Genomic DNA, 25,275 nt, shown 5'->3' with positions numbered 1-25,275 from the left:
CTAGATATAAATTATTTTTGCACTTTTCTATTTCTATCCTTTTCTGTTCACATCTTTCGCATCTTTTACCGTGTGCAGTGTGAACGCTCTGATCCGTTAACATGGGCTCGGGGGAAAAAATGCACCACAGACGGTGTGTGAACCTTGAGTTACGTAGACCTATGCCTGGTCTGCTCTGTTCTTGTGCTCCTTTTAGGCACCCTGCATTCTGACTGGTTCAGACAGCATACTGCGGGAGGTCTGAGCCGTGAAAAATCATGCTATAAAGCGATTTAGAAATCGTGCACGCTCAAATCGTGATTTTATGACTATTTCGATTAATCGCACAGCACTAGTTGTTTTTAGATACTAGATTGTAGTTGTTTACTTTATGCTTTTGATATGATTACAGGTCCATTAGACTTCAGAAACAGAAACATAATAACATGTATTATGCGTATTGGTTCACACTTTAGTTCACTTCTCACTGTTAACTAACTACTAACGATGACTTTTGCTTCAGTAAACTCCTAATTTGCTGCCTCTTAATAGTTCGCATTAGTTGTTAAGTTTAGGTGTGCGCTAAAATACGGTCATGAAGAATAAAGCATTAGTATGCATTATAAGTTCTAATAAACTGCTAGTAAGCTAGTAACATGCATGCTAATAAGCATCTAGTTAATAGTGAGAATATGTCCCTAAACTAAACCGTTACCAAGTTTGGTTAGTAATATTATTAATAGTAGTAGTAGTAGTAAAAGTAATACTAGCTGGATACAATAATGTGTTATAATAATAATAATAATAATAATAATAATAATAATAATAATAATAATAATAATACAATTTCTTATAAATTGTAATTGTTTATTATGTGTTATTGTATTACATTTTATAAAATGTCTTGCATTATAATTTAATTATTTAATAATATAAAAATGTTTTTTTTGTCATTTTTTTAAACATTGCTTTTTAGTTTGTCTCATTTTTAAGCTACATAAACTTGTCTTGTAATAGAAGATTATTAAAAAGTAGAGTAATTATTGGAAATTATAGTATGTTACAATAATACATAAAATTAAATTAAATATTTAATACTAGTAAAGTAATTACTGTAAATAAAAGAAAATATTGCCTTGAGCATCAGACTTCTTATACGTTCCACCTGTGACATCTGATCTTATTTTCATTAATAGATTAATAATCTCTCGCTCTGCCGATATTGTTGGGAGCTTTTTCTTTATAGACACTTGAAGCCCATCATATGCTGACAGTAATCGACAGACCTGATATTAAAGAACTGATAAAACCAAGTTGAAAAGTGTGCGATGTCTTAAAGAAATACGGGTCAAAGTTATAGATCTGTCTATCTCTGAACAATACTGTTGCATTCATACTAAAACAATCTGATGCTAGGAGCACACTCAGCGTCATTCAGCAGTGATATGGCTTTCAGCTCTAAATCTGCAGATTGTGGTGTATTGATGCCATAAATAGATAACGTGGACAGGTACAGATAACCAGAACCAGATAAAACAACAAGCTTTCACCCAACGCATAAATGACTTTTCTATGTTTGTCTGACCTGATACCCATCTCTGGTTTTTCATACTCCACATACTGTTATGTTAAAAAAAGAAGGGAAGAACTTTCCCTTTTTGATTTATTATCAGTGTCATTCGAAGAATAGAAGTCTTTTGTAATCGTTTATCAAACTGTAGCCACCTCTTCTTTTTGTGAAACAACTTTCCTTTTTTTAATGTGTCCTGTTGCATAATGTCAAAGTCCCATTCAAGGATCTTCTGTTCACTCGGTGGCCATGTTTGCAGCGCCTCCGTCATCCAAGACCAAGTCCTATCCTATATTTGTATTGGAAAAAGCGCTATACAAATAAACTTGAATCTAAATGAATGGGGGAATCCTGAAGCGTAAAAAAACTGCTCGCTGAACTCACAATTAAACGACATTTCAAATCAGCAACCAAATCTGAAATGCACTGCCTTCTAAATTTTGTTCCTTTCCAGTCAGTCTGTGATTGGCTCTATCATTTAGAAGAGGGGGCATATTCCGCCGAATTGCGCATGGCTGTTTCTCCCATTCATTAGCAATAGGAGTGAACTGTCATTAGAAATAGGCTTTGATAATGTTAACCAGTATGTAATGCATTTAGCTGACGCTTTTATCCAAAGCAACTTTTTTTTTTTTTTTTTACCAGTATGTGTGTTTCCTGGGAATCGAACCCACAACCTTTTGTGCTAATTCAGATATATTGTTTTAGTGACTTCCATTCAGTCGTTCTATATTCTAGTATGTATAACCATTAGTTCATGATCCAGTCGACTTCAGTAGATAACGTTCCATGTTACTGTTTTTTCTTATCGAATATCCTGTTTCACTAGGAAAACATGAGACATTCAGGAAGTCAGGTTGTCAAACTTATGTTTAATGATACAGAACTGAATTCCAGTGGCTCTGGTTGTATGACAAGTGTTATCGTTTTCATAATTTTCAGATGTTTTCTCAGCAGATTTTAACATGGCTCATACTTTTAAATGGCAATCAGAATTGGCGCTTGATTGTTTGTATGACTGCAGAGCAGCTCCTGTGAAAACAGCTCTGTGTTTCGATTCGTGAGCAAACCTTGGGCCGGCCTTTTTGATGCAGTATCGAGGACCTTTTTCCATTTCAACAGAATGAAAGGACATTGTATAATGACGCTGTTTTCAGGCCGAGCATGAATATAAATGGGTTTTAATGAATGCTAATGTGCTCCTCTCAGTGCTGTTGTAGATGATGAGTAATTGTTGGCTGTATTAGTGGTATCTTTATGTCCAAACTGGTGTTATCTCGCCAACAATATGAGTAAAGGAAACATTCATTGGGGGGAAAATTTGTAAAACTTTAACAGCACACATTTCAGTCAGCAATTTCTCGAACTGTCAAAGACGGGACAAAAAGCTTTATGATAATAAATAGCAGATTTAAATTCTAGTAATTCTATACAATATTTTCACGACACTCAATTCAGTTTCATAAATGGACAGTTTTCACATGATAAATCTTTTTATGATTTAATACGGTGTTATTTTTGTATAATTGAAATATTTTGTATCATTTAGTCATATTTAGAATCAGCTTTTATTTTTACATTTCTTTTTTCAACTTATTTTAAAGGTTTTAATAATTGTTTTATTTTTGTCATTTTTCAGTCATTTTTATTTTATATATGTCTGTATAGTTTTTTATTAATCTTTATTTAAGACTTAAGCCCCGTTCACACCAAGAACGATAACTATAAAGATAACTATAAAGATAACGATATTAGCGTCCACACCAGCGAACGATATCTTCTGTTTATTCTGAGCGCACGTGCGTCTGCCGTTTTAAATCCTCGAGCTCGTTATAGCATGATGGATTCTGATTGGATGTCAATGTTTGTATCGTTCATCGATGGAAAAAAATCGTTCTGAAAATGATTCCAACAATACCGTTTCTCTATGCCTTTATCGTTATAGCTGTAGTGTGGACTCTGCTATTCTTTAATATTAAAAATATCGATTTTTAGAACTATATCTTTATCGTTATCTTTATAGTTATCGTGCTTGGTGTGAACGGGCCTTTAGTTATTTTAGTTGACTTGGCAACTAGCTTAAATAGAATTATATAAAAATATATCTTTTTTTATTTCTTTAACAATTATTTCAATTATCAAATGTTTTTTAAAAAGTTTTAAAATTTTTAGTTAACTATTATATTACTTGTTTAAATCAACGTAATTGTTAGTTTTTTTTCTGGTTGAAAAATTTGGTTAAATTTTAATCTGTTACACATTCACAGTCATAACATGAAAATCTTTTGTAAAAAAAACACAAAAAAAAAACACATGACATTTGCCAAAAGAAAAAAGCTAAATGAGTCCTTTATTTTAAAAAGTTTACAAAATGTTTAAATAACCATCACCTACTTGAATAATACCTGCTCAAGATCAATTAGGAATCATAAAAAGCAGTTTTTTTCTTCATCGTGTTCATCTTAGCTGTAAACCAAGCTGTTTTGTCAGTGCTATCCTGTATCCCAGTGTTGGTGTCCATGAATTATTAAGGTTCATGAGGTGCTGATCATGTTCTTTCTCCTGTCCAGTGCCTGAGCTGTGGTGAGGATGAGCAGCAAGCGGAGTTTGTTTGTGCGGCTGGTGCCGTGCCGCTGCCTGCGGGGCGAGGAGGAGCCCGTCACCTCGCTGGACTACTCACACAACAGCCTGGAGCAGGTCCCCAAAGAGATCTTCAGCTTCGAGAAGACCCTAGAGGAGCTCTACCTCGACGCCAACCAGATCGAGGAGCTCCCCAAAGTACGAGTGCACCACAGACACTCTTACACTGCATGTCTCCAAAAAGTACAATCAGTGCTTAGTCGATGAAACAATAACATTTTTGGTCTGTTACTGGCATGCTGTTTACAAGCGGTAGATTTGCTTACAGCAGATGCGTTTTTGCCTTGTTATGGTATTCTAGATAGATAAATACATTGAACTACTTATGTATTTGTTCTGAATTGGTTTTTTCGACAACCATCAGTTTAACAAAATATGAGATATTGTTATAAACTTGCAATTCTAAGAATCATTTTGCAAGATATAAACTTGTTTTCAGAATAAATTCAGAATTGTGAGATGTTAACTACAAATTGTAAGATATAAACTCTAAACTGTCTGAAGGAAAGTCGTAAATGAATTGTTATTAACTGACAGTTCTGATAAAAAACCACATCATTTTGACACGCGGCCCTGGCGATATATCGGCGATATATCGGTCGACCACCAATACGTGTGAGATATAATGGATTTTAAACTTACACTTCTAACTTTATCAGAATTGTAAGTTAAAAATCCATTATTACGTACTAGTGGTCGACCGATATATGAGCCTATATATTTTTCAAATATCGGCATCGGTCGATACGTTTTTCTGCTTGGCCGATATTTTAGAAGTGGGACTTTTATTCTGACTGTGCTGAGCGCACGCAGTGCTTACTTTTTCTCTCTCGTTCGCTGTCTTCATTAACAGTTCTGTCTAATATAGATAGATGATCAGGAATTAATGTATACATAAAGTATTATAACGATTTATTTTATATTAGGCCTATTAGTAATAGAAAGGCAAACATTATAATACTTTTTCATTTGCCATCAGCATTAAGCAAATACGTATTTATATAATTTTAAGAAAACTTTGAATGACTTATGAACATTTAATTTGACAAACCTTGCAAGCTCAGTTGAATCCATCTGTGAGATCTTGTAAAGTGTGTATTGTTATCCAGCATGATCGCGTGTTTTCTCTGTGACGGTCGTTCTGTTTGAATTGAATGCTATAAACTTTAAACTCGTGATTTCAAATAATGCTGCGCTTTATGCATTCGCCCCGTCATATTCATGTCATTTTCACTGTGTGCTGTATGTAAAATGAGGGTTACCCTGGCTTTATTTGAAAAATATGATTCCCAATGCACAAAAACTTCCCAGAATACTGTTACTTCCCAAGATATCAGCACAGGCATTGGTCGACCACTATTACGTATTTTTACCTTTTAGAAATGCGCTTCCATGAAATGGGAGTAATTTGATGCAAGAAAAAGTTATTTCAGTAGATGGGGATAAGAAAATGTTTATTTTCCTCATTTATATGCACCAATATAACAAAACATAGCAATAAATAGTAATATTTGCAGTAAGATCTTTACAGAAATACTTTCGAATCAGTGAATCAAAGTTTTGAAGCAATTCATCATAATTGACAGTTCGAACTGAATGAATCAAACATCATTACATTACTGAAACATCAGCCCAAGTTATGAGACAAGATGGGGTCAGATCATTGCAGTATTCACTGTGTTGCTTAATTGATGTCGCTAGCAAAGTCATATAAAATATATGAAGAATATTCAATATTTCAGCCAGCCTGGATGTCTTGTAAAATGCATGCTGGTTACAATTAATGTCTACGAGTGTTTACAGTTTTTGAAGTAAATCCAACTGCTCATTACATATTAATATGAAGTTTTCTCGTTCTTTACAGCAACTTTTCAACTGCCAGATGCTCTACCGATTGAGTCTACCAGACAACGACCTGGCGGTGCTGCCGCCCGGCATCGCAAACCTCATCAACCTCAGGGAGCTCGACGTCAGCAAGAACAGTAAGAAACGCAGCCAGTTCATCTCCTCTTTCGTTTTCCTTTTTGGAGTCCAGTTACGCTATCGGACCGAAGCCGAGGCACACTGATATCCTCACTGACCTCTTATCTGCTGTAACTCAACTCATCACGGCCAGCTCCACGCTTTGGATTACACTTTACACTGAAACACACAATTCATTAACTCCAGCCTGCACACTTGCCAATCCTAGTCAGTTAACATTCGTGTTGTTCATTGGTTTACAATTCGACAATCCAAAATTAACAGCATTTCATTCTAATTAAACACGCAATGCAATGTGTTTTGTAGTATTACGCTATTAGTTTAGCAACATGTTAACATCTCTAAACCACTGTGCTGCTTCATCTAGCAGCTTTAAATATGTGATTGTGTTCTGTGGGATCACACACCTATCTAGACAGCAGCTCTCTAGGGATTGGAACAGAGCCGCACTCGATTTGATGTTGTGGAGGCGATCAGAAATATGTCACTGGAAACAGTTTGTGCTGTTCTGAGCGAATGAGCGAAGACCACAACACTACAAACACATGCTCAAAACTCTGAGTCTGTGTTTTTACACATCACTTCATCTTTCAACTGGTGCGTTGCAGGATCTGATAAAGTAATTACAGACAGTGACAAGCTCAGCCGAGCACAGGAAGTCTCATTCAAAACCTTTTTTATGTAATATGCTGTTACATCCTAACAGTAGTGATTTAGATTGACTTTTTTATATATATATATATATATATATACACACACACTCACCTAAAGGATTATTAGGGACACCATACTAACACTGTGTTTGACCCCCTTTCGTCTTCAGAACTGCCTTAATTATACATGGCATTGATTCAACAAGGTGCTGAAAGCATTCTTTAGAAATGTTGTTCCATATTGAGAGGATAGAAACTGACATCAGAGGCACGCACGACTAGCTCCTCCTCTTCGAACACGATCTTAATCAAAACATGATCATGCGTTAGTTAGAGGACCGATCACCGGTGCTTAATGCTTATTCCCCAGCGAAGATTCCAGAATCAATCTTGAGTTGAATGTTTAGTAATGAACACTGTTGCTCAACATAACTCTGAGAAGTTAGTGTTGCGTTTCCATTACAGATTCGCGCAAAACATTTTTAATTTTTTTTCTAAATATCGCTAAACAAAACGAAATTACGGCGTTTTCATTAACCGATGTTATGCGACTAAAACGTCATTTTTTTCCTCTCGCGATCAGCCATTCCAATCATGGCAACGGATATCACAGCAACCAGGCTAGACATTATATTATTATTATCTCCAGGTTCAGGTTTGTGTGTGTGTGTCTGAGTCTGTGTGTGAGTGAGTCTTTTTGAATTTTGAGTGTGTGAGCCTGTGTTTGAGTGTGTCAGTAAGTTTGTGTTTGTGTGTGTGTGTGTGTGTGTGTCCATCTTTAGGGCCAGGTTTGTGTGTGTGTGTGTGAGCAAAATTTGCAACAAGAAGTCTGTGGAGCAGTCATAGCATAGAAAGTGTAGCAATGGCATAGCAATGTAGCAATAGCAATGTCTTTAAAGGGATAGTTCCCCCAAAAATGAAAATTCTACCTCAAGTTGTTCCAAACCTGTATGAGTTTCTTTGTTCTGCTGAACACAAAGGAAGATATTTGGAAGAATGTTTGTAACCAAACAGATCTCGGTCCCCATTGACTACCATGTTATATTTTCTTTCCTACTATGGAAGTCAATGGGGACCGAGATCTGTTTGATTCTGTCATTCTTCCAAATATCTCCAAATATAACCAAATTATCCCTTTAAAGTATCTGACACTAAGTGTTGGCAATGGAAATGTGTACTTGTCACTAAAAATCTATGATATGATATTGATATTTATATTTTATTTATATATATATATATATATATATATAAATCTATATAAATTATATATATATCTAATTGAAACTACATGAGCTGCATTAAACGTACATATTTTAAGCATTGAAAGATTTTTTTATAAAAAAAATAAAATTATAAATAAAGAAAAGGGCTGATGAGACTGAATAACAATAAAATTATATATATTTGCAAACAGGTTATATGTGTTTAAAAGGTAGGGTTCACTAAGAAGTCAGCTGTATTTATTTGATTAAAAAATAAAACTGTAGTATTGTGAAAATAAAAATAACATAGACTACCTGTTAAATATGTTAAAATTAATATAATGATTTTTATTCTTATTATCAGTGTTGAAAACACTTTGTTTTTGTGGAAACCATATTGATGAACTTTTGATAAATAGAATTAGTTTAACTTTTTGTTACATTATACAAATTTCTTTACTGTCACTTTTGATCAGTTTAGTGCATCCTTGCTGAATAGTATTCATTAATTTAAAAAAATAAATAAATACTAAAGAAATACAAAAAATTTTACTGAGCCCAAACTTTTGAAGAGTGGTGTATAGATCACACTCAAATCAAATCAAATCAAATTAACCAAAACAAAGTCAACATAAAAACCATTTACGTTAGACCCTGTTTACATTATTAATACACGTTCCTCAGCATCCTGTCTCTCTCTTCTTGTCAAGCAGTCTGTTTTACAGAAGTTATATGGGTTGTAGCATGTATTTGCTTTGCACACATCACTTCACAGCCCTTACTGCACAGATATACGTTTGCAGGTTTACATGACTTTAAATTGATGCTGACTTCCCGACCGGAACTTGTGTCATTTTTAGCAGAGTCACATTGTGTGTGTGTGTGTGTGTGTGTGTGTGGGTGTGTGTGTGTGTGTGTGTGTGGTTCGCTATGTGTGGCGTGCGCTGGTTTAGTTTGCATCTGAGTGCGTTGGAGGGAAGGTATCTTAAGATAACATTAATGTCACACTCCAGCTCTTGTGGTTAGTAGGACAGGAAGTAAGCAGTCTAGCTGTAATGCTGCATTTCTAAAAACAGCGTTAGGTTGCAGTTTTCTGTGGTGGTCGATTTTGATAGAGACCTTGTTGTTTAAGTGTCATTACTTAAGTGGGGCACAAATATTGAATAGCAAATTCAGTTGTTTATGTTGGCATATTCAAATTCTGATTCTAGATAATACTTCTAGTCCCAAACCCCTGAAATATTTAGCATAAAAATTATACTACATGTATATAAAGTTTATGAACTATTATTTGGAGCTCAAATAATATTAGTAGTTCTAATCTCTGTTGAAAGCAGTTTTTCCTGCCTAATATTTTTGTGGGAACAATGATGAATAGAAAGTTCAAAATAGCCGCAGATAATTCACTCAGTGCGTTTTTGCTGAATGAAAATGTTCATTTCTTTTATTTTTTCTTTCTTTTTTTTTTTCTTATTTGCAACAAACGTTTGTCTAGTACTTTATCACAGTTTCCACAAAAATATGAAGCAGTAAAACTGTTAATGCATCAACACTGATGAGAAATGTTTCTTGAGCAGTAGATCAGTCTATCAGAATGATTTCTAAAGATCATGTGACACTGAAGACTGGAGGAATGATGCTGAAAATACAGCTTTGATCACAGGAAGAGAAGAAAATAGTTATTTTAAATTGTAGCAATATTTCAAAATAATACTGTTTTACTGCATTTTTATTAAAAAAAGAAAATGGAAATGCAGATTTGGCGAGCACAAGACTTTTTTCAAAATAGAAAAAAAAAAAATAACAGGTAGTGTGGGTCAAGTACTATTTGATTTTTTTTTTTTGGTTGTTGATTTAAAGATACATAACAGCTGAAATCTGTAAATAAAATTTCTAACATAATTATAAATGACGTGTGTGTATGTTTGTTGTCTGTAGTTAATGAAGACGTGTTAATGGAACCCAATGTGGTACAGATTAAGTTTAAGACCAATTCATAACTGAATAAGTAATCATTTTTTTGTTTCTTTAAAATTTCAGGCATCCAGGAGTTTCCTGAAAATATCAAGAACTGTAAAGTCCTGTCCGTGGTAGAAGCGAGTGTGAACCCTATATCAAAGTAAGTCCACAGCCAGCAGAGATGAACTGTGTGTGTGTTCTGTCTGTGACGTAATGATGAAACCCTCGTGTGTCTGCAGACTCCCAGAAGGCTTCACGCAGCTCCTCAGCCTGACCCAGCTCTACCTGAACGATGCCTTCCTCGAGTTCCTACCGGCCAGCTTCGGCAGGTCAGACACACACACACACACACACACAGTCCTAGACAGAACAAGATCACACAAGCTCCTGTTTCAGATCAGACAGATTCTAGATTCAGAACTGGCCAGAGTATTCAAATATAAAACAGACAAAACTGCTCCCCGTTCACTGAAAGTGTTTTTGCAAAGACATGAAAAACAGGTTCATCAAGCCTGTTGATTTATGGCAGCTGTTAATCAGTTAAAATAACACATGCCAAATTTCCTTGGAAAGCACCTCCTAATGTTTCCTGGAGCTCATATCATATCTAAAGCCTCAGGAATCGTGCATTCCTATGAAAATGCAGTGCAGTTGCTGTGCAGCAGTACTCTTTAACATAATAAACATGCACCCACAGCCTGAAATAGACTTCAGATGATCACGCAGCATGCAGCTCACTTCCTGTTTCTTGCTGGAAGGTCACCTGAGGACGACCATTTACATACTTCTACTCAATACGAAAAAGAGGACAGTATATTTTGAATGTGTAGTAAGTCACTAGACCAGTATTGGGACATTAAATAAGCACCTTTATTCTAAAAAAGAATTTTCATCTCGCTATTATATTTATTATCTTGAAAAGCATTGCTACTTAACATTTTTAAACCAGTTGAAAAATGTATTCAAGCACTATATATTTTCTCTCCCTCTGTTTGCTCAGACTAACCAAACTGCAGATTCTGGAGCTGCGGGAGAACCAGTTAAAGATGTTGCCAAAGTAAGTGGCCTTCTGGGATTGATTTGAATTACTAAAATATTAAAGTGATGATGAGTGCTGCACCCCTTCTGGTAATCGCTTTATAAATACATACAAACGGCTCTCTCTCTGTCCCTCTGTGGCATCATGTTGTTCAGTCTTACGTAAGAGGCTCTGAAGTGACATGCTGAGAGGTTTTAAAATCATTTCTGGCTCTGGGGCTAATATTGCATCATATGAGCACTCATTTTTTTGGTGATTTTTTTTTTTTTTTTTTTTTTACATGGTGGATGATAAAACAGACAAAAATTCTCTTGTGACATCTTTAAAAAATCATCCATTGTCAATAGTGTAGTGATGTATGAAGCACACGTGGAACATGTGGCCCAAATCTGATTAGATTTTTGCCCATATGTGACTTAGATCTGTTTTTCTCATGACAGTAGGTGTTTCTCAATGTCAAGGATACTTCCTTGGTAGGACTGATCCTTCCAAGTCACTTCCTTCAGAGGCTAGGTGAGACTCCTCTTTAGCATACGGAGAACACGTAAATGGAACAGGCTAGCAAGTGCACGTAATTGCGTCATTACGTCAGTGAAAAGGTCCGTTTGAATAACGCTGTGATGGTATCATTAAATTACTTTGGACAACTTAACTAGTTATTTATAAAAGAAATGCCACTGACGCAACCAATTGTTAAATGACAGGTCCGGTTAAGTTAACCATTTGTATTTGTATAATTTACAATATCAATAATTTGTACTGCCATTTAAACGTCAAACTCCGCTCCGACTACGTTAACGTTCGACATTTTTTAATTTTTGAACTAACGTTAGATAGCAAAGCTGCGCGCATAGGATTGTGGGTGATTTGAGAGCGTGAAGAGCGCCAAGGATAAACATATGCATCCTTTCCTGTGTACGGGATATTCTTCGAACGAAGGACTCAGTCCTTGGTTGAAATTCCGAGGATCCTCGACATTGGAACAGTCCTTCGACGGATGTTGATGACGTAGCATCCTGGAAATACTGGCTTCCGAGAATCCTTCCTTGACATTGAGAAACACCTAGTGTGATGAAAAACTGTCGTGAAGAACACCGCTCAAACCTCATTGGAATCTGATCTTCTTCATTTCTGATTTGTGCCACTTCCATATGGAGTACTAAACGTTTGTTGCATTTCTGCGCTCATGGGAGACATTCAAAGATTTTACTTAGCCAAAGTTAGCTAGGCCATTGCCAGAGTTAGTTAGTGGAAGGACAGTGACGTGTCAGGACTCAGAAGTATTACAATGACAACAAAACATAAGAGCTTGTATCATAACAGTGCGATTGGGATAGAAATCTGATATTGACCACATTTTCACAGAATTGAGCACTAAGGCTAGTCGAACCGGGCAGCTTTCTGTTGGTCAGTGCGGTGAATTCAGTGCAATTAACTTCATCCATGATTGCATGGAGTCCTGTTGAAATGAATGTAAAAGTGACCGCATCTTTAGACTCTACATTAAACTTCTGAGCCATATCTAGAGACCGAAATACCATGGAGTCTTTGAGGGCAGGCAGTTTTTTATGGGACAGAGAGCTTGCTCCTAGAAGACCCATGCAACAATAAAACACACTGTCAACCAGACAAAAACACATCCCTAGCAACTATATAGTGACATCTTAGGTTTGCACTACTCACATTGTCTTCAGAAATATTAGATGTAACACACATGGACTGTTTTGGATCAGGAAGTACAGCAGGAATGCAGACGGACTCATGGCTTACTCATTTACCATTATTACCCTGTGCTCTGATAACGTGACATCGAGCCCCGTCCTCTCAGATGTTCACTGTGTGGTTTGTTCTCATGATGTGTGTGTCTGTGTTTCTAATGAGCTGTGGATTGCTCAGCACTCTGGGGGTCGGTGAGTTTTTTTGGCTGGCTTCACACAGGCCTAGATGAATGAATCCCTCTTCCAATCCTCTAGGCCAACAATCAGTGTGTCTTTCAGTACAAGATCCACTATATAAAAAACAGAGTTTGCCTTCACTTTTATAACCATTTGTTAATACAATTCCCAGAGCTATGTATCAGTTCGTCTTCAAGCTGTTCCAGGGTTAGGATACGCCCGCAGGCTGTTGATCTGTGTCCAGGTCCACGTCAGCAGCGGTTTAAAGCACACCCTGCCCTGAAGCACACCTACCCGACTACATGATGTTAGTTCAGTGATTGACGCAGATACTGAGATTGCAGAAGCAGATTGGAACAGGAGAACGTGTTATAAAGATTGAAAACACGCACATAGATATACAGCATTCTGCAAAATAAGCCCAGTTGAATACTTAAAGTGATTTGTAAGCATTTAGTTAAAATCTTTGATAGTAGTCAGCTTAAAAATATGTAAAGTTAACAACAAAGTAAACTAGTTAACATATTCGCTTGCAATTAAAGGCCAATAAACTTCATTGTAATTATATTTATTTATATATATATTATATTCATTGCTTCCAAGGAACTCTTTCCAGTATTGATATTAAATCAGTATATTAGCATGATTTCTGAAGGATCGTGTGACACTGAAGACTGGAGGAATGATGCTGAAATAAATTCAGCTTTTATCACAGGAATAAATCACATTTTAAATGAATGATGAATGATTACTTCAAACTGCGATAAGATTTCGAAGTATTGTTTTGTTTCTCTGTATTTCTGATCCAATAAATCCAGCCATAATGAGCAGAAGAGACGTCTTTAAAAACATTACAAATCTTACTGATCCAAAACTTTATTTATATATTATTGTTGTTCAATTATGGCTGCTGAACATCTATAAACGCCATAGCTTGACCTCTTAAGTATAAACATGATGTTGGAGGATATATTAGGGTGTTTTTTATTTTATATACTGGCTCTGATTTTATGTGAAGCTGGGGGTTGATGTCTGTCTAGCATAGCACTAAAACTGACAGTAAATGTGGATTAGCAGTAACTACTCGTTCAGTAAATGTCTTTGTGGGCCGTTTATTTGCCCTGGGGAGTCACTGTGCACAGTCTTAAAAAGACAAGTTGTGGTTGTGACCAGCCTGTCTGATGTATTCCTGTAAATACCAATGAGTGCTCAGATATGTTTATGTGCAACGCTTAAAATGTGCTTAATCCATGGCTAGTAATGTTAGTAATACTGTATGTGTGTGTTTGCAGGAGCATGCATAAGCTCACCCAGCTGGAGCGCTTGGATCTGGGCAGTAATGAGTTCACTGAAGTGGTGAGTATCACCTGCATTACTGCAGTCAGCTCTCAGTGCAGTCAGGTGTTTGACAGTCTGTCTCTGTAAGACTGCAGCTAATGCACATCTTTCTCCTCTAATGATATTCACTGAAAGTAGTGGCAGCTTTCCTCTAACGGAGGATGTGAAACTGAATTGTGCCTTCTTTCTCTCCAGCCTGAAGTGTTGGAGCAGCTTACAGGAATCAGAGAGCTGTGGATGGATGGAAATAAGCTGACGTTTTTACCAGGGGTGAGTCTTGCACTCATTCGTTGTGCTTTCTTGTCCTTTTCTTTTTTTCATTTAAAAAACAAAATGCATAATGACAAAAAAGTTGTTTTTATAAATTTTTTTACTAATTTGTATTACTTATTTGAACTTTATAATGCTTGAAATAATTAATTTTTGTGTATTTTTGTGCAAATTGTTATTTATTTTTAGAGTACTACTCTACTATGCTTATATTCATATTGAATCTAAAACACTAAATGCATTCATATTTTACGTAAAATGCTAAAAAAATGCGAAGTAATTTGCTAAACCATTCTTATCTGTATTATTATTTATATTTCACAAAATGCTTAACTAAGCTAATTACTACATAAAATATTAGTTAAACATTTCTTAGGAAAATTGTTGCAGTTATGTTTTATGTGAGTTCATTTCAATGTAAAGCAAGTTATTTTGCAAATTGTTGTTAAACCGAGTAAACTTTTTTGCAGGGTCCCCGCGGGTCCTTAAAAAGTCTTGAAATGTCTTAAATACAATTTTCGATTTTTAAGGTCTGAAAATGTCTTGAATCCTGGAATTTTCCATATGAATGTCTTAAATTTCATGTGGGGTCTTAAATTTCATGTCCGACTCGTCATTTTTATTTATTTTTTCAACCGCAATTTGACCAGCACAACATTTGGGGGCAGCACTTCGTGGGTGCAACCTGCATCATACCATAAGTCACATACGAGTAAGTGATTGATGAACGCGTTGCGATGATGGTTCGCCACCACGGCATTTTGCGAAATCGCAAGCATGGGCAAAGACGATAAAGCTGTGGACAAGAACACGATTGTCAGGTCTCGCTATCTTGGTTCTCAGTTTTTGAGCACCTCAATGGCAGAAGACTTGCTGGAGCACTTTAAGGTAAGACTCTAAAAGTAACATTTAAAATGATTTGAATATGTTAAAATGTGTTTTTGTTTCCTAATGAATATTTGGGACAAAAATATCGATGGGTCCCAATTCTTGGATTGATTTAATTTTTTTTTCGAATGCGTTGCAAATTGATTCTGAGCTTAGTTTTTGCACATTGCGCTCTAGGCTAGTTTTTAACCGAACACTCAAATGCTCACGACGAAGAGCGCTCGTGCGTTCTGCTGAGTCTGAGAATGTAATTGATATATTGCTTTTATGACGCAAGATTAATGTAAACGCCCCACTGCAAACACCCTTGTACTTCGCTTCAACCTTTTCGAACTTTATTAATTATTATTTTATAGTAGGTTCAAGTGGAGTGTGTAAGGCATCTAAAGCACGCAGTGGCATCTGCTGTTAAAAACTAAACTAAGAATCGATTCGAGAGAGAATCGCAATGCATTCAGAAAAATTGGAATCGATCCAGAATAATTTCTCGATTCAAAATGCATCGATATATTGTCCCATCCAATCAGTTAAAAAAATGTTGTGGGTGGGTGACATCTAGGCATAGGACTACTGCATTATGGATGGAAGGCAGTGCTGTAAATAACTTTATTGTATAAAGCATTCAATATGCATTATGCTTCTTGCATATTTTTTATGTGAAAAGTAAAATTTAATTTAATTAAATAATGTAGCCCAGTTCATAATTAGACTCCAAATATCTGTTTTGTGCTTCTCAATTTTAGGTTAACAACGTTGACACTGAACCCTATCACATAGGCCCAATTCGTGAGCATTCACTATTATGGCTTAACTTGTTTCTCAAACATTTTTTTCTTTCAAATCAAGGACCACTTAGCTAATAAAAAAAAAGAAAAAAAAACATATTTGGCTTAATGAGCATCCCTAATGCATGTAAAAATGCAGGCCATTTTAGTCTTCTGAAACCATGGCTAACTTCACCTGCTAATAATGTGCATGATTAGAAAACAAGTCATGAGAAGTGAATTGGAAATGTACAACGGTGTCACAGTCCATGTCAGTCATTTTTGGTGGATGACTTTTGCTCACAGACCTCTTTGGTAATCTGGCATACCTCCAGTGGTCCCCAGACCACAGTTTGAGAATCACTACTTTAGACAAACCATCTAATCTGAGTGAACATGAATGAAAATTTTATCATTCTTGAGGTGGACTTTGTTTTGATTTTATTATTTTATAATTTCAGGAGGGCACCAAGGAACTTAATTTAAGGAACATGCTTTCTGTGTCAATGGATGGACCCACAGTAAATTGGAAAGTCATGGATCTCCTACAACTGGAACATGCAATAAATTTCTGATCCTGATCTTTCCTACAATTGTCTGTCATTCATTAGGTCTATGCATAGATTATTGTATGTGCTTGCATTTATCTGTGTCTGAAATGACATAGAAAACACTAATCAGACCCTGAACAACATTTTCTTGGGGGAGAACCCCCAAACCCAGCTCAAGGCTATTAGGCAGCAACATTTAACCATAATTTAGATCAAGTATGATGAAATGGGCTTTTGTAATGTCCTGGGGCTGTCTTCCATGTCTTTTTCAAACTGCTATGAGGGGCCAGAATTTAGAAATTACCTGAAGTACCTTAAAGGCTGATAGTTTAAACATAGTCAACCATGTCAGGGTTGTAAGGTCAATCAGCACTTGGTATAAAAGTTTTTGTGACCCTTTGACCTGTCTTGAGCGTGGCTGTGGTGAGTTGTGCCACACTAATGCTTCGCCACATCAATCTGTGTTGTCGGACTGAACATTTTCCTGTATTTTTGTTTAGATAAAGTCTTAAATTTTCCCTTTAGAGGACTTAAAAAGGTCTTAAAAGTCATTAAATTTGCTGTTAAAAAATGTGAAGATACCCTGTTTTGGTAAATTGCGATCATGCTGAATGTGAATTTCTAGATGAGGCAAATTTTATACATTTTAAATCACAATAAAACATTAATGATTGCAAAAGATTACTTAACCATGGCTTTTACGAATTCTTAAGATTTTGGAAAACTAATCTCTAAAAGGAATTTATTTGTGAAACCATTCTTACAAAAATTGCGAATCGCTAAATTGAATTTATTTAAACAATTATTGCACGAGTTGTTTCTTTGATGGTTCGTATGTTAATAGTTAAACTGAGCTGCCTGTTCATTAAACTATTTATATGTGAATTTTGTTCATGTTGCACTTGAAATCCCAGTTAATTTTATACAGCGTAAATCACCATAAAATCATTACGTGCAAACATAAAAATTGCTTATAAAAATGATTTGCGTAATTTTCTGCTCGTGTTTCAAGAATGAGATAAATAGCACATTTCTAAATATAAATCATCCATTAAACCATCCTTTCATGTTTCATGTAAAGTGCTAAATTGAGCTAATTTCTACACTATTTTTGAAGCATAGGAATAATTGTATTTGTATAATCTTTAATATGTAAATTGTTGAATTCAAGTTTAACGTGGAATGTTTGCATTCGTTGCATTGATGCTGGATAGTTTAGTGAAATTTTTCCACAGACAGTTTTTCTGCCGATGTTTCATGAATGAGGAATGAGATGTTTCTAGCTGCTGTTTGTCATGGGTGCATCGCGGTTTAGACAAGCAGACATCCATAGCAGCTGGAGAAAATCTTCCTAAACATTTCTTCAGGATCCCTGTACTTCTCCTCCTCTGCCAGCTCTTTTTAAATAGGTTGTAATTAAGGCATTAGCTTGCCGCTGAGGGCAGACTGACAGTAACTGTGGGCCTCGCTGGCAGGATTCAGATTAGAACATCTTTTTGAACACGTCTGCTTAAACTGACCTCCAAATAGCCCGGATATTAGGGCGGCACCCTGACCTCCTTCTGTCTGACCACAGAGACCAGCTTACTGATGGCATGTCCTTGCACAACATATGGTCCCCTCTTTGTACAGAATTCAATTTCTCTCTCATTATTAGTGCTTTTGATTAAGCTTCTTACACCCCAGCCAGAAGAGCGGCTCGTCACCCAAGTGCATCTGAAGTTCAAAATTCCTTGTCCTTTGCAGTTTTACTCATGTTCCCTTAAAGGGATAGTTCACCCAAACATGAACATTTGCTTGAAATGTATTTACTCTAAGACCATCCAAAATGTAGGCGACTTTAAGTCTTCAGTTGAACCATGAAGAAGATATTTAAATGAAACCGTGCTCCTTGCTGAAGTCAATGGCTGCCTGTCTTTGAGATGAGGACAGATGAGCAGGTGATCTGCGCATATGTGAACCCAGCACTTCAATGAAAGGGAGAAATTAACGTTTTTATGATTTCTCATTGTTAATGTAAAAATAATTAAGACTTGTTTATTCAGTTTATATTGTTTAGTCATGTAAAACATCCATGTTTCGCATCATTATTGGGTGCTTTGATACTATAATTGTGTATATGTTACGTCATTGCGTGATTACGTAAGCAAACTGGTGGATCTGTCATTTGAACCAGTTCATTGAAATGAACTTCCCTAAAGAACCAGAGGCTCTGGGATCTGGATCACAGGTAATAATGCAGTAAATAATGTTCAGTTTCTTGCACAGACCGATATTTTTGCCTCATAACACCTCGGTATATCATAAGGAGCCGTTGAGATTCATTTTATTTTGCTTGTATTTTTTATGCTCAAGTAACGGTAGCCACTGACTTGCATTTTATGAATCGCTTAGGACCTCGATTTCAGTTGAAATCTTTAATTAAAAGAACTATCCATTTAAAATCACCATCACATCAAAACTGACTAATTCATGAATGACTGTTGTACTTCTTTATCCTCATCCCTTCTGTAGTGAATAAATTGGCCTATAAACACTAGTTTTGTACTGGACCTGTGCTAGAAACCCGAGCCCTATTTCTTGTACTCTTATCTTGATGGAAAAAGTTTTTTGGAAAAGGATTTGTGAGAGCTCTCGGTCTGTTCTTGGAAAGGAGCTTCTGAAGGATGAGAGTGTTTGAGAACAGGACAAGCCCACAGTCTGCCCTCAAGCATGAGAGAAATGGATCGAGTCCATTCACGCTTGGCTTCTCTCATCTATCTTTCTCAGGCGTATCCCTCCATCTCCTCAAATCACCCGTTTCCGCTTCTCCACTGCTTCTCTCCATCTTTTTCCCTTCAGAGGAACCCGTCTAGACTCTAGAAACCAGTATGTGAGAGCACTGCCCACAAGTATATGGCTCTGACTTCACCAACCACATCTGACTGAAATGGAGATTTTAAAGCAGTGAATTTTTCCCACAGCAAGATGTTCACACTTTTGCTCAACTTTCTCGCTTTTGCTCAACTTTTCTCAGAAACGAATGAAAATTAGTTTGTTTGTGAGTAACGGAGAGTCATGTGTGTGCAGATGATCGGGACACTGAAGCAGCTCCGCTACCTGGACGTGTCCAAAAACAGTTTGGACATGGTTGACGAGCAGATATCCGGCTGTGAAAACCTGCAGGATCTACTGCTGTCCAACAACGCTCTGACGCAGCTGCCGGGGTCTATAGGTAAAACACAAAGATGAGCTCCATGTTTAATATACACAGTGCTTCAGATCAGACGGGTTTATCCTGCATGCCTCAACTCTAATCTGCTTTGAAACCAATGAGCAGGTTAGATGTGTAAATGAACAGGAGGATTATGGGTAGAGCAGTAGCACGATCTCATTACCTAATGAATGACCCAGTCAGACAGACAGTAGTGAGCAGGCAACACTTCATGAATCCAGTTTAGAGATTCCTTCATTGCAAGAGCTTTCCAGGAGTCGGGGGACACTTTGACAGTTTTTTGGACACTCTTTGAGATTTAGCGACTACCTACCATAGACAAAACTTAAGTAGCTAGTTTTAGCTAGTGTCTCTGATCTGACCACCACCTTTAAGATGGTGAATCTGACCGGTTTCACCTCTGGGTTATGACCATCTCAGCTGTATCAAGTAATTAACATCATTAAACCTCATTGGTAAAGGTGAACCTGGACCACAAATTCAATAATGTTTATTTAATGTGTGTGTCTAGAAAAATGAAGTCATACAAAGCAAGGTTTTAAATGTCATGAGATCCCAGATTTTGGTGCAAAATTCATATAAAATGGAAAATAATGCAGTTCTTGCAATACTTCGACCTCCTGAACTTGACGGTCGGTATTTTCTGACAGTTAAGCATCTGCTTTCACTGACCATAGTTTGAGATGGGAAAAGTTTAAGTGAACTTTTGCACCCTATCTGTGGAAAGTGCTGAATAGGCAAGTGTTTAGTCTGTGAATCAATTTCTAATAAACTCTTCAAGATGAGGGAGATTGATTGTCTCATTGTCTGGAGTGAAGTGGATATGGAACGGTTTCTGTCTGCATGTATAAATTGCAGATTGCAATACAAACTCTCTCTCTCTCTCTCTCTCTCTCTCTCTCCCTCCCTCCCTCCACAGGCTCTCTGAAAAGACTGACCACTCTGAAGGTGGATGATAACCAGCTCATGTACCTGCCTGACACGATAGGAGGGTAAGTGTGCACCGTTTTAAACCGCAATCTGATGAGCTGTGCCTAAACCATGACCCAGTTCTCTATAGCCCATCAGTGTACTCACACTAAATTTGCATGCTTTTTCATGTTTTGTGCTGATTGTGGTGAGAAATGTGCAGAACTGATATAAATTCCACAACAATGTGAACTACAAGTGCTACATGAGAGCTGAAAGCAGTCGAATAGTATTAAGCATCACAAATTACCTCTCAAACCTCATGATGCTTGTCAGGAAGTCACAGAGAAATAACACTCTTGCTCATGTGATGTTGGGTTGAGTAGTCAAGTGAATAACACAGTAGCTTTAAATGAGAACCAGACCAACATTTTGTTTGAGTGAATGCTGTAAATGAGAATACCCATAAGCCACTGCGTGATACAGACAGAAGGCTTCGTAACGGGTGTGTGAATGAGGGACGTGCACATCCATATGGGCTCACCCAGAGGGAGTGTGTGAGTGTGTGTGTGTGTGTGTGTGAAAGAGAGAGAGAGAGAGAAAGAGAGAAACAGACTGTGGTATTCATCAAAAAAGAAGCCAGCCGTTGTACCTGATTCTCACCATCTCTTACTTGGAGCTCATTTCCAATCATGCCGGTTATCCCTGATGTCCGATTAGATTTCATAGTCCGGGGTTAAGATAATATGCCAGGAGGGATTATGAATATGTGATTGCAAGGATTCAGTTTCGATCCCAGCCAGGATTGTAAAGCACACTGATTAAGCACCATTCATTTTTCATTAGTCTCACTGTCTCTTCCCATCACACTGATATGGCTGCATTTTTGTAATGTGTAACCACTCAGTAAATAAATATATATATATATATATATATATATATATATATATATATATATATATATATATATATATATATAATTTTTTTTTTTTTTGGGGTGTTTTGGAAGTAGGCCTGTCCATACTTTGGCGGGCCAAACTTCTGTCCATGTTTTTTGGGGTTCTAAGATGAGAAAAAAAGAAACATTCAAAATTGTTTTACGTTTAGTTTTCAATTGTTTGTTTATGTTTTTATACTTGGGAAGTTTTATGTTATAAGTTATAAAATACATTTGAATTTACATGAGCGTTTTGTATCTTTTAGATTATGAAACTCGCATCAAATTCATTTTAAATAAGTGAAGAAACCACATGAATTCCTGATAACTTAAGTATGACAGGACATGATTGATTGACGTCATAATCAGTTAGATGTTAATGTTATTTTCAGTTTAGCAGTGGTCAGTGTCTCTTGTTCTGTATCGTCTCTTAAACTCTCTCTCTCTCTCTCTCTCTCTTAAACACATTTCTTTTATTCTTTTATTTGGCATTTTGGCATAAAAAGCATTTTCTCTGCCAACCAGTTCCATCAACAGTTTATACAAGGGATCAGAAAAGATTTATTTTGCTGTAGGACAGAGTAAGCACTTCAGTGAACACAGACAGCTGGTTTAATTGTCTTCACAATGCATCTGAGTTCTCAGGGCTATTTCTCAGGACCAGGATTGAGATCCACTGATTCAGAACCCATGCGAAACTTTTAGTTAGTTACTCCTCAACACTATTGCAGTGCTTGCAAAACTTTATAAACAGTTGCACAACTGTTTTTCACGGATAAATTAATTTTCTCAGAAATGAAAGTCAGATTCATTCGGCCTTGGTTCTTTGTTGGTTTGATGGTTTATTCAGCACACCTGCTTTGTTAGTCATACTAGAAAAATGTTTGACGTCAGCCTGTTAATAAATCAAGGTTGTTGATCACAGAAGCATCAGAATAGAGGCCTGTGGAGTTTGATGTGCTTTAGTGTATTAAAGACCACACACAATTTCTCATATAACAGATTTCTATAGTGCATCAGCGGGGAACTGCTGAGTTTGAATGATCTCTCTTCTCTGTAGACTCACGACTCTGGATGAGCTGGACTGCAGCTTCAATGAGATCGAGGCGCTGCCGTCCACCACCGGCCAGTGTGTGAACCTGCGGACCTTTGCTGCAGATCACAACCTGCTCACACAGATGCCTCCTGAGGTGATTTAAGACCACAACAAATGACCTTTAACTTCCCTAATACCATGCATTTTAATGTAAAAAAAATATATATCTATAAATAGTGCAGGATGGGATTTAAGTCTGATTTTAATAGCTATAACATACACAAAACCAATTGTTCTTAACAATTTATTATTAATAATTCAGTCAGCCGGATTCACAAAGAATGACTAAAAAGTTTTTTTTTTTTTTTAACTTATGCAGGAATCATAATGATACAACATTATAGCATTTATTTTTAATGGAAATAGTGATAAAGTATTAATTTTGCTGATAAAATTATATGAAATGCCCCACAGATCTTACTGGAAACACTGTGTTTAAATAAATATTAGGACTGTAATTAACAATTATTGTTTTCATGATTAATAGATAAATCTATAGGTTTTTTTTTTTTTTTCATTAAATGCATTTATTTTCTTCTGATTAGTAAATTAATCCTTACCAATAACCAATAAATAATTTCTCTAAAATACTCTAAAACTTCGGACATTCTTTTTTCATGTTTTACTTGACGTTTTCTCACACAATACATACTTTATAAATAAAAAATCCCAACATGAACAGATAAAAGTGCCGAGAATTAAAAGGCATCTCTCAGTAAATGTCCGTGCTGCATTCACAGCCACTGTTTGGGATTGACTGTAGCATTTGCTTAGCTGTGAGTCTTGAAACTTTTTCTTCATTCAGCAGATTGAAGTCGAATACATATCTGTATGAACAAACTGAACACTGTATGAATACATAGCTTTTGTAATGAACAGCTGAAACTGCATCGAGGTAACCATATTGACAGTATCAAAGATTGCCGATGTCCATAACATTGGAAAGTTATATCACAATTGATAGCGTGTTAAATCAATAATCCAGTTGAGGCGTGAGTTTATCCAGCTCAAGTACCAACAGCGCATTCAGATGCTTTTAAAGTCCAGTATAGACCATATCCATTAGAGCCTTGTTTTGTGCGAAACATGTCAGGATTGTGAATTAGCTTAACCAGTGCAATGTGTATTAGATATTGAATTATATTGAATTGAATCTGAACAAACTCCTGCTCTTACAAGATGGTTCAGTCTCGACCGCATCGATCCTGCAGTCGATCAAAGCATCGACCAGTAGATATGGGTTGTGCATCTTCATGTGTATGTTTGTGCATCTGACAGATGGGCAGTTTGAAGAACGTCACCGTTGTCTTCCTGCACTCAAACAAGCTGGAGACTCTGCCGGAGGAGATGGGCAACATGCAGAAACTCAAGGTCATCAATCTCAGCGACAACAAGTACGTGCCTCTATGCCGAGCATCATATCACATAACAGCCTGCAGCGTATGCTTAAACATCACTTGCTAAATTCTAATAATAATTTAACTTTTATACAAAATGACTACCTTTTTCAAGTCATAGTGCATTGTTTTGACTCAAGGACAATAATTTTTCTTTATAAGTGTCCAACCAAATTAACAAACAGTTGACAATCTTCACGTATGAAATCTTTCAGTGACAAACATTTCCAATCTGACCACGCGGCTGGTGGCTAAGAGGCATTACTTTAACATTTTTCTGAGAGAACCACTTAGACGCATTTGGCTGTGATTCAACAGGCTGGAAAATATAGCTCTATTTTCTGCTCTCTGTGCTGTATTTATAAGCCTTGATACAAATTATACCAGACTCTTTCTCAATTTACTGTGTTCTTATTAAATCATGTCCCATTTTTATTTTAGTTTAGCATACTATCATTCTTACTTGTTTCTTATTTGTCGTACGGTAATCAAGTTTTAAGTACTCAAGTGCTCTTTGTCCTCTTTCTTCACAGGTTGAAGAATCTTCCATACAGCTTCACTAAACTCAACCAGATGACCGCAATGTGGCTGTCTGAAAACCAGGTGAGCAAGGTTCAGATGCATGAGACACAATATCCAGTCATTAGTGTGAAATATACATCATCAGGGTGATCAGGACTGCAATAAAAGCGAAGGGTTGATTTGATCTCTGAAGGGGGTTTGTTTGTTGCAATTATGACCAACAGACTGGACATGAACTTGTTTATTACACAGCTACTTAGCTATTTTCTAAACAAATAATGAAATACATAGACATTTATTGTGTAAAATAGGATTCCCATGCTTGTCGAAAAGTTAGAAATGTAAAATTGAACAAGTCATTTGAAATTAATAAAATCCAACAGTGTTCTGTTTTAATGTAATATAGGTAACACTTAGGCAAGGCAAGTTTATTTACATTCTACATTTCATGCACAGTGGTAATTCAAAG

General features: G+C 36.4%; 1 protein-coding gene and 1 long non-coding RNA gene across 4 annotated transcripts in view; both read left to right on the top strand.

Annotated features, from left to right (window-relative positions):
* Positions 1-25,275, top strand: part of LOC113054179 (erbin-like) — an 80,723-nt gene that overhangs the window by 33,743 nt on the left and 21,705 nt on the right. For 2 of the 3 annotated variants that reach the window (XM_026219531.1, XM_026219529.1), the window contains exons 1-12: positions 4,139-4,327; positions 6,054-6,171; positions 10,068-10,146; positions 10,226-10,315; positions 10,987-11,043; positions 14,213-14,276; positions 14,454-14,528; positions 19,801-19,945; positions 20,865-20,937; positions 22,852-22,981; positions 24,166-24,281; positions 24,818-24,887. In XM_026219531.1, coding sequence (XP_026075316.1) covers positions 4,139-4,327; positions 6,054-6,171; positions 10,068-10,146; positions 10,226-10,315; positions 10,987-11,043; positions 14,213-14,276; positions 14,454-14,528; positions 19,801-19,945; positions 20,865-20,937; positions 22,852-22,981; positions 24,166-24,281; positions 24,818-24,887 — 1,206 coding nt within the window. Of the gene's footprint in view, positions 1-4,119; positions 4,328-6,053; positions 6,172-10,067; positions 10,147-10,225; positions 10,316-10,986; positions 11,044-14,212; positions 14,277-14,453; positions 14,529-19,800; positions 19,946-20,864; positions 20,938-22,851; positions 22,982-24,165; positions 24,282-24,817; positions 24,888-25,275 lie in introns of those variants that run through there. The other variant, XM_026219530.1, reaches the window with a different exon arrangement.
* On the top strand, positions 14,990-16,770 carry LOC113054180 (uncharacterized). Its single transcript, XR_003277356.1, has 2 exons — positions 14,990-15,416; positions 16,642-16,770. It is a non-coding gene; the product is annotated as an uncharacterized LOC113054180 (long non-coding RNA).

The sequence above is a fragment of the Carassius auratus genome, chromosome 35, assembly GCF_003368295.1.
Source record: "Carassius auratus strain Wakin chromosome 35, ASM336829v1, whole genome shotgun sequence".
Taxonomy (NCBI): domain Eukaryota; kingdom Metazoa; phylum Chordata; class Actinopteri; order Cypriniformes; family Cyprinidae; genus Carassius; species Carassius auratus.
This window is presented reverse-complemented; position numbering and strand designations above follow the sequence as displayed.